Source organism: Gracilinanus agilis, chromosome 3, assembly GCF_016433145.1.
Source record: "Gracilinanus agilis isolate LMUSP501 chromosome 3, AgileGrace, whole genome shotgun sequence".
NCBI classification, from domain to species: Eukaryota; Metazoa; Chordata; class Mammalia; order Didelphimorphia; family Didelphidae; genus Gracilinanus; species Gracilinanus agilis.
The window spans coordinates 370,731,492-370,743,322 of record NC_058132.1 but is presented as its reverse complement, the minus strand read 5'-3'; the positions used below and the strand labels follow the sequence as shown (position 1 = coordinate 370,743,322).

Below are 11,831 nucleotides of genomic sequence, written 5' to 3'. Positions count from 1 at the left end.
CGAGAAGCGGACGCGGGGACAGGGAGGGGGGAGTTCCTGAACCGGTCGGGTGGGGGGAGCGGGAGGCGAGGTAGGGGGTCACTAGCTGGCCGGGGTGGAGTGGGGGCGGCGCTCTAGAAGCAGGGAGTCAGCATGCCGGGAAGGAGGGACGCCCTAGAAGAGGGAGGGAGGGTATTTGGGGAGGCGCGCACTGGCTTCGCTGAGGCTGGGATGGGCAGGGAAGGGAAGAGAAGCTGGACGTCCCTAACCTGCGGTCAGGGGCTACTTGTGGAAGGTTTACGTGGATGTAAGGGGGCGGGACGGACCCCTTCCGGTTTCGTTTTTGCTTTAAAACCCCTAGCCCCTCCCCCCAGCTGATTCTGAGACACGTAGTAGGTACTTAAAGGGTGCTATTTTAATTGAATGGAACGGTTGGGCCTAGGAGCTTTTTTTTTCCTCTGGGGGATGTGGAACAGCTGAGAGTCCAGCAGAAGGCCCTCACTCAGGAGGAGGGCCTCGACCTTTGTGCAGCCAGCTCACCCAACATATTTATTGAACAGGGCTCTGGTGTGTTTAGGAGTGTGTTGCTTCTGTGACTCTTAAAATCAGAGTTTCTTAAATTTAAATTATGGACCCCCCTCTCCTCCCAACACACACACACACACACACTTTATCATTGAAGAGACTTTAGAGTGTCTGTAAATTTGGATTCGGGGGGGAACATTTTTTCATTATAATTGACATGCTTTGCAATCCTATGTATTTTGTATTGGATATTTAAAAGCATTCTTAGATAGTCTGTAGAATTCAGAGGAGAGCCAAAAAAGGTTAGGAATCCTTGCTCTAGACTCAGTGGACAGTCTCATCCTACCTTTGTGACACCATTTTGGTTTTTCTTGGCAAAAAATACGGAAGTGGTTTGTCATTTCCTTCTCCAGCACATTTTATAAATGCGGAAACCAAGGCAAACAGGATTAATTGACTTGTCCAGAATCACCCAGCTATTAAGTGTCTTGAGGCTAGATTTGAACTTGGGTAAATGAATCTTCTTCACTCCAGGCCCAGTACTTTATCCACTCTGCCACCTAGCTTTCCTTTCATCCCTTGAAACTGGGCTGTAACCATTGTTCTTGCTGCTGCCCAAGGGGCAGGCTTTAAAGAATAGGTCTTATCTTACTCCCTAGCTCAAGAGGCTTCTGTGGCTCCCTATTGCCCCTAGATTAAAATACAAGTTCCATTATGGAATATCTAAGTATATAATAACTTGTCTTCAATCTGCCTTAACAGACAATTCACAATAATTGCCTTCAGGGACTACTTAGCAGTTGCAAACAAGTATTCTCGCTTATTACCTGTATATAACATTGAATCTCTCCATACTTTTTTTATTTCCTACTGCCCTCTATGCCTGGAATGTTCTATCTTCTCACCTTTGCCACTTCCTTCAAGGTTCACCTGGAGTGACAGGTTTTTCAACTAGGTCTTTTTTTCTATCTCCAAGTGTTATTTCCTTCATTACTTTACATAATTTTTATTTTTCATCCATATTCCTTAGAGACAATTCTTGTCTTTGTATCCCCAATAAACACCATAGTAGTTATTTCAGCATTTAACTAAATATTTATTGAATTAAAGAAGCAATTCTTGCATTGGATAGGAAATTATCTCAAAGGTCTTGAAGAATTTTAAAGCTAGGAAGAATAGAAGAGATTATCTCTAGTCCATCCCCCTTATTTGAGGAATCTGAAACCTAGAGAGGTTGTTACTCTAATAAATTAGTAGCTAGTGGATGGCAAAGATTTGAACCCGTATCTTCTGATTCTAAGTATAGTGTTATATCATACATCTATTAAATTAAGCAAACACAAAGTGCATGATGTATGATAGAATAAGAGCACAGATAAAACATAAGTGGGAGCCACTTGGTGATGAGTGGTGTAGCAGGGATAGAATTCCAACCTCTTTTATTATGACTTCAAATGTAGTGCTCTTCCTACTGTACTTTATTATTTCTTCACAGTATGCACCAATTGTTTTCTTTCAGTGTCATTGAAATTTAGCTTTGTTCTCAATCTCAGAGAAAGAGTGACCTTGATGGGTAGGACTTGAAATTCAGTATTCTGGTAAATAATGAATCCTGACTCAAATATGTGAGATTAGGCTTTTGGTGTGACCCTGAACACGTTCCTTTAGCTTCTTGTAGAAAATAATAATAAATATTTGTGGAATTGCACTAGGAGAATTCCTCACAAGGGCTTAATAAGTTATGATTTATCAGGTATTTTGTGGACTTTGAAGGGAGAATGTTGTTGAAATAGACTATTTGGGTTTTAGTGGCCATCCTACCTGTTTCATAACTCACTAATAATACTACCTATTTCTTGCTGATGAGTCATGAAGAGGCGAAAGGACTAGGCCTTATTCATCTTCATGTCATTAGAAACTTAAGGGTGGCTCTTTTTTTTACTCAGTAAATAACATTTATTATATGCTTCCTATGTGTTAAGTACTGGAGATACAAAGTAAGGCACAAGATGGTCCTTGCTCTCAAGGAGCTCAGAGAGTGATAGGGGTGACAACATGCAAATAACTATGTATAAACAAGCTACATAAGGATAAACCTGGAAATTAATAGAGGGAAGCACTAGAATTTAAGATTATCAGGAAAGATGGGATTTTAGTTGAGATTTTAAGGAAACCAGGCAAGATTAGGAAGGACAACGTTCCAGGTATAACAGATAGTGAAAGCTTCTGGAAGTGGGAGATGGAGTATCCTGTGGGAGGAACATCCATGAGACTACTGTCATTGGGAAAGTAGGTGGAAAAGGTGTGTGGAAGAAAGGGCAGATTATGAAGGGCTTTGAATCCCAAACAGAGGGTTTTATATTTGATCTAGAGGTAATAGAGAGCCACTAAGTTTATTAAATAGGAAGGTAGCTATGGTCAGACTTGTTCTTTGGGAAAATCACTTTGACAGCTTAGTGGAGAATGTCCTGGGGAGAGACTTGTGGCAGGGAAACCCACCTCTTATTGCAACATTTCAGTTTGAGATGATGAGAACCTCCACCATGGTAGTGGTCAGAGATGGGAAGGGGATATATATTTTAGAGATTTTATGAAGATAAAATTGACAGACCTGGTCAACATATTGGATATGTTGAAAGAGAGGAGTTGAAACTGGATACCTAGGTTGTTGTAGATTGCAAGCTCTACAGAAATAAGGAAGTGAAGAAGAGTGAAAGTTTTTTTGGGGAGGCAAGGGGATGATGTTGGTTTTACACATTTTGAGTTTAAGATGTTAGTAGGCCATCCAATCCTGTTCAAGATATCCAATAGGCAGTTGGAGATTCAAGACTGAAATTTTAAAGAGGTTATAGATGAGTAAGTAACTTTGAAAATCATCAGCTTAGAGATAACTGAATCCATGGAAACTGATGGATCACCAAGTGAAATAGTGTAGAACAGCCTTGGTGAAGACTGCACAAGTGCAAAGCTGGCACTTAAGGAGCTGCTCAGTTCCCCCCTTTTCCCTCCACCCAAGGATATTTTTTGCATGCCCCCACCCCTCTGTCCTGTCACCCAAAGCAAGCTCTTTCTTCCTCAACTGTCTGGTAATGGAGTAGGGGGAGGGGACTCATAGCTTGAATTTGCCCTCTGGGCACTCAGTCTCTAAAGGTTTGAGGAGGAGGGAGAAGAGGACCCCATGCCACCACATGGTTAGCTGGCAGGCATGCAAAAGAATCTGATAAATCATCAAATAGGAAAATCAAGAGGTAGCACTGCCATGAAATTCTAGATAGAAAAGACTCAGATGGAGGATTAGTTAGTAACTTGAGAGGTTGAGTAGAGAGTTAAGAGAGTGAGATGAAATGGAAGTGGAGGCACTCATAGATTTCTCAAGGAATTTATCCACAAAGAGAAGAGGGAGATGGAACTACAGGTATTAGGGATGGATAGCTCAAGTGATGTTTTTGAGTATGGAGTAAATATGAACATATATGCAGGTAGTAGGGAAGCAGCTTATTATTTATTTATTTATTTTTTTTTATCCTGGGACTCCATTCAAGGAGCATAAGGCCACAACCAGTAGGCAATGGGTCACACAGTCGCTCAGGGTCACCCAGCTGGGAAGTGTCTGAGCCCGGATTTGAACCTAGGACCTTTCGTCTCTAGGCCTGGCTCTCAATCCACTGAGCTAGCCCAGCTGCCCCTACTTTAGGTTGCAGTTTCTTTAGCAGATGTAGTTTTTACAGGGTGGGGTTGCTAGCCCCACTCCCAACCCTCCTTTTTCATCCAGGCTAGGGACGGTCCTTGGCCCAGGAGTGGTAAGGGTGGTAAGCAGCTTATAGATAGGGAGAAATTAAAAATGAATGATGAGGGAAGGGTGACAGTCTGCTGGAGAAGACCAAATTGAATGAGATCACCTGTGCCCAGAAAGGGGTTTGACAGTATTGAATATGGAGATGGTGGCAGCAGGCATGGGGAGATACAAGTTGAGGAGGAGAGAAGAAAGAGTTCTCAGTGAACGGCTTCAACTTTTTATATGAAATATGAGGCAAATTTTAGTTGAGAAGGTAAGGGGAGGGGAGGCTATGGTAGGTTTGAGGTGGGAATAAGATATGGAAAAGGTAGTGAGTTCATTTAGGAGTGTGAAAAGATTGCCTTGCTGCAGTGAAGGCCCAGTTGAAGTAATGTGATTAAAGAGTATGACCATCTTTTTTGTGTAGCTGAGTTGGGGTGGAGGAGTAGATCTTGGGAAATGAGTAAGTTGGGGGAACCTAGGAAGTAAGAGTTTTGAGGTGTATAAATAGATATATATGAATGAGGACAGGATTTGGGGAGGAGAGAAGGACTGGTGAACCAGGCAGTGAACTGGAGGAAAGAAGGAGAACATTCTGTAGATTTGTAGACAATAGCTACCAAGGTGTCAGTTACCACAAACAGATTGAATGAACCTCAAAGGGTCAAGGAAATGTCACAGAATGATGGAGGAAAGAGAGCATGAAAGTGACTGGGGGAAGCAAGTATTCCTATTCCCCTACCTGGATCAACAGTGAAGTCAGGGGAAATGAATGAAAGTTAAGTTAGTGCTATAGTGCCAGGTAGGGTGTCTAGGAAAGCCATATCCTCAAGAGAAAGCCAGGTCTTAGTAATGGAAGATTAAAGGAGTGGGAAAAGAAAAGATTTAAGATGAAAGCTTTGTTACCTACAGAGACAGTATTCTAGAGAGCCCAGTGGAAGGGATGGATAATTTAGGGTGCTGTCTTGGAGGAGCTCAGATTGAGGATGATGGGAAGAAGAGAGAGGGCAGTAGAGGAATGTATACTTTTTAATGTAAAAAAGAACTGGGGATTCTAAATGACTGATGGCTGTACAACTTAGGAGTTTATCATTTCTGAATGAATTCAGGAAGACTATTAAAGTCATTGAAGTTTGGCCTCAGGGTGATGTCCTCTCAAGATGAGGGGCAGCTTAGGTGAGGGGATAATTGGGAAGACCTCATGGAATAGTATTTCTATCCTATATCTGCAGACAGGCCAGATCAGAAATTAGAGGGAGCAGGAAAGAATGGTATCTCCCCAACCACTAGGGAAAATGCCTTGCAAGTGGTAAAAGGCCAGCCTAACTGAATGATGACTATTTCCATTCTGTCAGCAAGAGACCAGCTCAAGGGACTAGCATCTGATAGAATGCCATTTCTCTAACCCCTTATTGGCAGGAAGAGGCTTCAGTTAGAGGCAGGTAGGTGACACAATATATAGAATACTGGGCCTTGTGTAAGGAAGAGCTGAGTTCAAATTCAGCCTGGCACTTGCTAGCTGTGTGACCCTGAGCAAGTCATTTAACCTCTATTTGTCTCAGTTTCTTTATCTGTAAAATTAGGATAATAATAATGTTTGCCTCCCAGAGTTGTGAAAATGAAATGAGATAATTGTAAAATGCCTGGCACATAGTAGGCACTGTGCATAGTAGGTATAAATCCTAGCTACTATTATTAATACAGTTCCTGGCACATAGTAAGCTCTATATAACTATTAGCTATTGTTACTAGTGGTGGAGTGTCAGTGTGGGTTATCAATAGAAGAAACAGATCTTGTTATAATACAGGGGCTGGATATAATTCAGTGGAGTAGAGAAGAATATGGCTTGTGTGAAATTTCTGTTGTAGAAACAACTGCCCTGGCTTTCATTGTGTCTAGTTGGTAGTTTATAATGGAAAATAAGGACAGTTTGTGGAGGGTAAGAGAAAGGAAGAGCCGAGAGCCTCTGCACCATAAGCAAAGTAGGGTAAGTATAGTGAAGAGGGTGAGTGAATGGAGGAAGAATAGAAGGAAACAGAACTAGTAAGGAGAGTTCAGTGGTTCAGGTATGTGATAGGTTTGAAATCACATTTGTAGCTATGGGTCTAGAGAAGGGGTAGGAAGTATAGATTTCAGTAACAGCACAGTTACAGGGGAATTCAAGTATTTTATTACATAGCAAAGAGAAAAGGATTGTGCTGAATTGACAATGCAAAAATAAATAATTTCTGCTTTTAAGGAATGTGTATTTCCTACATGGTAGAGAAATAGGGAAATTAGAGATTTGTGGTAATAGAGCACTTGAGCAGAACTAGAACCTGAATTTTAATTCATGTTCTGCTGCTTACTACTTGTGTGATTTGGATCAAGTCACCTTATTTTCATGAACTCTAAAATGCCTCTTATAACCCAAATCCTTTGATCCTATGATATATGCTGTTAAGTATAATACAAGCTCAGGGACAAAGGAGAGGTTCTAGCAAAGTACTCTCATATGAAGGAGCAGAGTATAAAAACTGGTAAGTTGTCAGTTTGGTGGGTAGATGGTGAGAAAACTGAAGAAGAAATTTGTGTGTGGGAAGATGAGATATTTTGTGATGCATTTTACTGGGGAGTCTGAATACTTGAGCCTAGTATACTTGTTATTCATATACAGTTGTAATTTTAAATTATCTTATTTTTAGAGAGAACATTTTCAGCTTCTCTAGTTACAAATACTTCATTTTAGTAGTTTCCTAAATGGCATATTAGCATTTACTTTTTTGTTTTCACTATATGTATAGTCTATAAGGTCATGTTGGCAAATTTATGTTACATGTGCCAGAGGGGGCTATTCCCTTCCCCCTTCCCCCTCTCCACCCATGCCTGAGGACATTTCTTATAAAAGGCTCCTTCCTCTACCTAGCAGTCCTATGGGGACGCTTCCTCCCTCCCCTGTCTGGGGTGGTATGGAGGGTTCATTCTAATGAGGCAATTTGAGCACTTGGTCTCTAAAAGGTTCACCATCACTGACATAAGGCTTTTTGTACATCCAACTTTTTATGTTGTTTCTTGATACTGTAAACTTTGATGTAAAAAAGGCAAGACAACTGCTTTCCCTCTTTTTAACAGAAATTCAAAGTACATTGTCAAAAAACTTATCAGTTGTTAACAGAATGAGGAGTAACATCTGTCATTTTTTCTGCTGTTGGGAAGAGCAGATGAAAATTTTCTTCCCTAGCCATTACTTCCTTATGTATGTGGTCTCTCTTTATTAGAATATAATCACCTGAGAGTGGAGAATATCTTGCTTTTATATTTATATCCCTAGCACCTAGCACAATGCTTGGCACATTCAGTATGCTACTAATATTGACCATCGTAGTTGACAAAAGTTTTGTTGCTTGTTGATTCGTATTCTTTTACCTCTGCTTTCTTTACTCTGAATCATTTCATCAGATTCTTCATTTCTTAGAATTCTTCATATTTAATTATTCCTTTTGACACAGGAATATTCTGTCACATTTATATATTATGATTTATTTAGCTACTACCTCACATTGGGCACATTGTTTATATTTTTTTGTTATCACAACTAATGCCATTATGGACATTTTTGTATTTATGTGGCTATGTTTGATGTTAATAGCTACCTTATTCACTTGAGTGAATATTTTAATATTAAAATACTTTGTATTTATAAAGATACATTTTTATTTGCACTTCATGAAATTTCCCTTTGTTAGGTTAAAATCAGTCATAAAATTTCAGAAGTGGAAAGAACTTTAGAGATCATCTAGTTCTATCCCTTCATATCAAAGCCACCAATTTTGACTGACTACATTTAAGGACTGATTTCCATCTATACATGTTAAAAGTTTTTAAGTTAGTAATTTTTTTTTTAGTATATGCTTTAACTTTTCAAATTTCAAAACTGTTTATTCTTGTTGTTTGTTTTTTTTCTGGCAGTTTTGTAGAATATCCTGGAGTCCACCATGAATGGACAGTTGGATTTAAGTGGAAAGCTAATTATTAAAGCTCAGCTTGGGGAAGATATTCGGAGAATTCCCATTCATAATGAAGACATTACCTATGATGAATTAGTGCTGATGATGCAAAGAGTTTTCCGGGGGAAACTTCTAAGTAATGATGAAGTTACTATAAAGTATAAAGATGAAGGTAAGAGTATTTTAGAAGACAGAAAATGTTGGTACAATAAATATTTTAATCAATGATAAGCAATATTGTATATACTGTTCCTTTTGACTATAGTCTAGAGCAGTGATGGGCAAACTATTCCCTGTGGGCCAGGTCCAGGCCATAGTTTGCTTAAGGCAGTGATGGGCAAACTATGGCCTGGATCTGGCTGGCAGGGAATAGTTTGCCCATTACTGGTCTAGAGTAAAGGTTCTTAACCTTTCTGTATGAGACTCCTTTGGCCATCTGGTAAAGCCTATGGACTCATTTTCAGAATAATGTTTTTAAATGCATAAAATAAAAAATGTGGGACTATAAAGGAAACTGGTTATATTGAAATATTGTCAGATAATAAAAAAAAAATTCATAGGCCCCAGGGTAAGAATCTCTTCTGTGTTAGAATGATGCTACCATTCAAAAATCTGTGTTTAATACTTTTATTGAACCTCTTCCATTCAGAGACAGGCAAATACTTGTCTTCCCTTGCCTACCCCCAATCTTAATTGAAATTTGGACATTTTTAACTGGATTTCATGTCTGTATCTTGAAATCTTTGAACTTGAGCTATTATCACATCCCCAAAAAATGGACTCCTTTTCTTGCCTTTCTCTGCAGTACATACTTTGATCATTGTTGTCCTCTCTTCACAAAACATGAGTATTTCCTACTTGTGTTCAGAGTGAAGCTCAGATGCTTCAGCCTGACATACTTTCTTCTTTTTTCCATTTTAAGTTTTAAACTCTTGATTAGATTTGCTAGTCTCTAGGCACATATATATTTTAGCCAATCTTTGTTAGATGTACTATGTCCCTGGGCATGGGCTTTCTATTCTTATCTCCTGAATTCAAATTCTATCTTCAGATACCATCTTAACGAACTGTTGACTTTTCCATCTGCCATTCTCTTCTGAATCCCTACTTCACTTGGTAGAAGCGAAGAAACCAATCTGTGCCTGTATAAAGGCAGTGATTTTTCCCCCCCAAGTCTTTATAATGCTTCTAAAAACTTACTCTCTTCCTTCAGACAGGATCCTTTTTTTCCAGCAGTCACCAATAGTGTCTATTAATTTTGACAAGTGTTGGGAGGTTCTCTGTCACATGATGGATCTATAGGCACAGACTTCATTTGCCTCAGTAATCCTCTGTAGAGAGTCATCAACCATTCCCTCCTTTTCTCTTCTTCCCCTCACCAGTACTGAAAGACACTTCTTTGTGTGATACCTATGGCTTCTTATCATTATTCTTAGAGCATAAGAAATTCCTTTTTCCTTAAAGGGCCCAGTTCTACCTTCATACTTATTGCATGGCTCCATATGTATAGAGGTCCACCTTGCCTTACCTCTTGGTCACATCCTTCTATTCTTCAACTTCTTGACACAAGATAGGATTCTTCTCTGACTTTTCATATTTTTCTCTTTTGGTTCCTTAGGAGCTCTTCTTTTCATTCTTTTGAGAAAGATTATTCTCTAGTAATCTGCGTAGTAGAAAAATATTCTTCTAGCCCTTTTACAAAACTTCCTTTTTTCATATACTTGTGCATGAATATCTGTTACTTGTCAGAAACATAAAGTAATACATACTCCTTGCAGTTTACTTCAGAATTTTCCTTTTCAATCTGATCTTGTTGAAAGAAATCTACAGTGCTTTGCATTTTTGTGTGTATTTCTTTTGGGACTGAAGACCACTTGGTCACTTCACTATTTATAGAGTTTTGTTCCTGCCTTTTGTTCCTAGTCTAGCTTGCTTAGTTTCTTTGAACAGTAATTTGTTCATTCTTGCCAATGATTTATTACAAAAAAAGATTCTTTTGGGGCAGCTGGGTAGCTCAGTGGATTGAGAGTCAGGCCTAGAGACGGGAGGTCCTAGGTTCAAATCCGGCCTCAGATGCTTCCCAGCTGTGTGACCCTGGGCAAGTCACTTGACCCCCATTGCCCACCCTTACCACTCTTCCACCTAGGAGCCAATACACAGAAGTTAAGGGTTTAAAAAACAACAACAAAAAGATTCTTTTGTAAAAAAGATAATTTTTGAACCTGAGAAAATCTAAAGTGAAAATTAATCAACTAGATACTTTTAATGTCCCTTAACACTTTTTTAAAAGCCCTCACCTTTTGTCTTAGAATCTAGACTATTTATTGATTGCAAAGCAGAAGAGTGGTAAGGGCTAGGTAATGAGGGTTAAGTGACTTGGCCAGGGTCACACAGCTAGGAAGTGTCTGATGCCAGTTTTGAACCTGAGCTTTCCCATCTCTAGGCCTGGCTCTCAATCCATTGAGCCACCTAGTTGCCTCCCACCCCCTACCTTTTTGTTGATCATCACCTCCTGTCTTGAAACTTCCCTACTGTAGCATCTTGTTAAGACTTGATACTGTCAGAAGATGAAGTCACATTCTCCAATTTTGTACCTCCTCTTCACTATTGTTCCAAAATTTATTTCATGCCTTCCATGTTCAGATCACTGTACTAGCTCATAGGATCATAGATTTTTGTTCTGGAAAGAATTATAGAAGACCTCAAGTTCAATTCCCTTAAGGAAGGAAACTGGAATGCAGAGAAGAAGTTAAGTGACTCTTTCAGGGTTACACAACTACTAAGTGTCTGAACCCAGATCTTCTGGACTTTTAAGTGTAGTGCTTCAGCTATTACAATAGGATACAGAAAGAGCAAAAGGCATGATACCTACCTCAGCTGTTCTTAATCTGGATCTTTGGTTTACATTTTAGCAAATTCATGAATTTAGATGGAAAAAAAATGCTACATCTTTGTTTTCATCAGGCAACAAACATTTTGAAAAAGGGACCTTAGGGTTTCATGAGACAAATGGGTCCATGATACAAAAAAAAGGTTAAAAATCATCTGTGAACTTGAGGGCACGACCTCAGCAGAGCTGAGAAAAAGCATCTTGATTTCTGCCCACTGGTTGTTGCCAGTTCTGTTGCAATTTTTATAATGCAGTTAAAATGGTTAATTTAGTATGGTTTTGTTACTTTTGTATCATAGCGGTAGAGCTGGAAAGGATTTTAGGATCATCAAGTCCAACTCCCTCATTTACTAATAAAGAAACTGAGAATCTTTTTCAGCTTAGACTTTGAGCCACTGCTTTTTTGAAAATAATACGCTTTTATTTCTTACAAAAACATTTTAAAATTTAGGCTGACTTTTCTTATGTCTAAATCTATAAGATTTTATTATGCTTAGTTTTGACATTTGATTCTACAAGAATCTTTAAAGATGCTCTATCTGAAGTGGTGTACAATTAATAAGACTATGGCTTACCTTATGTATTTGCAAAGGAAAATATAGTGAAAAAAACTCAAAATTTGTGATACTACTATTCTGAATCCCATTTAGTTCATTAACTATAGATCCTTTTAGC

The 11,831-nt window shown here is 39.0% G+C and overlaps 1 protein-coding gene across 2 annotated transcripts in view; it reads left to right on the top strand.

Moving 5' to 3' along the window:
* TFG (trafficking from ER to golgi regulator) overlaps positions 1-11,831 on the top strand; it is a 41,144-nt gene that overhangs the window by 5,313 nt on the left and 24,000 nt on the right. For both annotated transcript variants that reach the window (XM_044670126.1, XM_044670125.1), the window contains exon 2: positions 8,229-8,438. In XM_044670126.1, coding sequence (XP_044526061.1) covers positions 8,255-8,438 — 184 coding nt within the window. In that variant the 5' untranslated portion in view covers positions 8,229-8,254. The remainder of the gene's footprint in view (positions 1-8,228; positions 8,439-11,831) is intronic.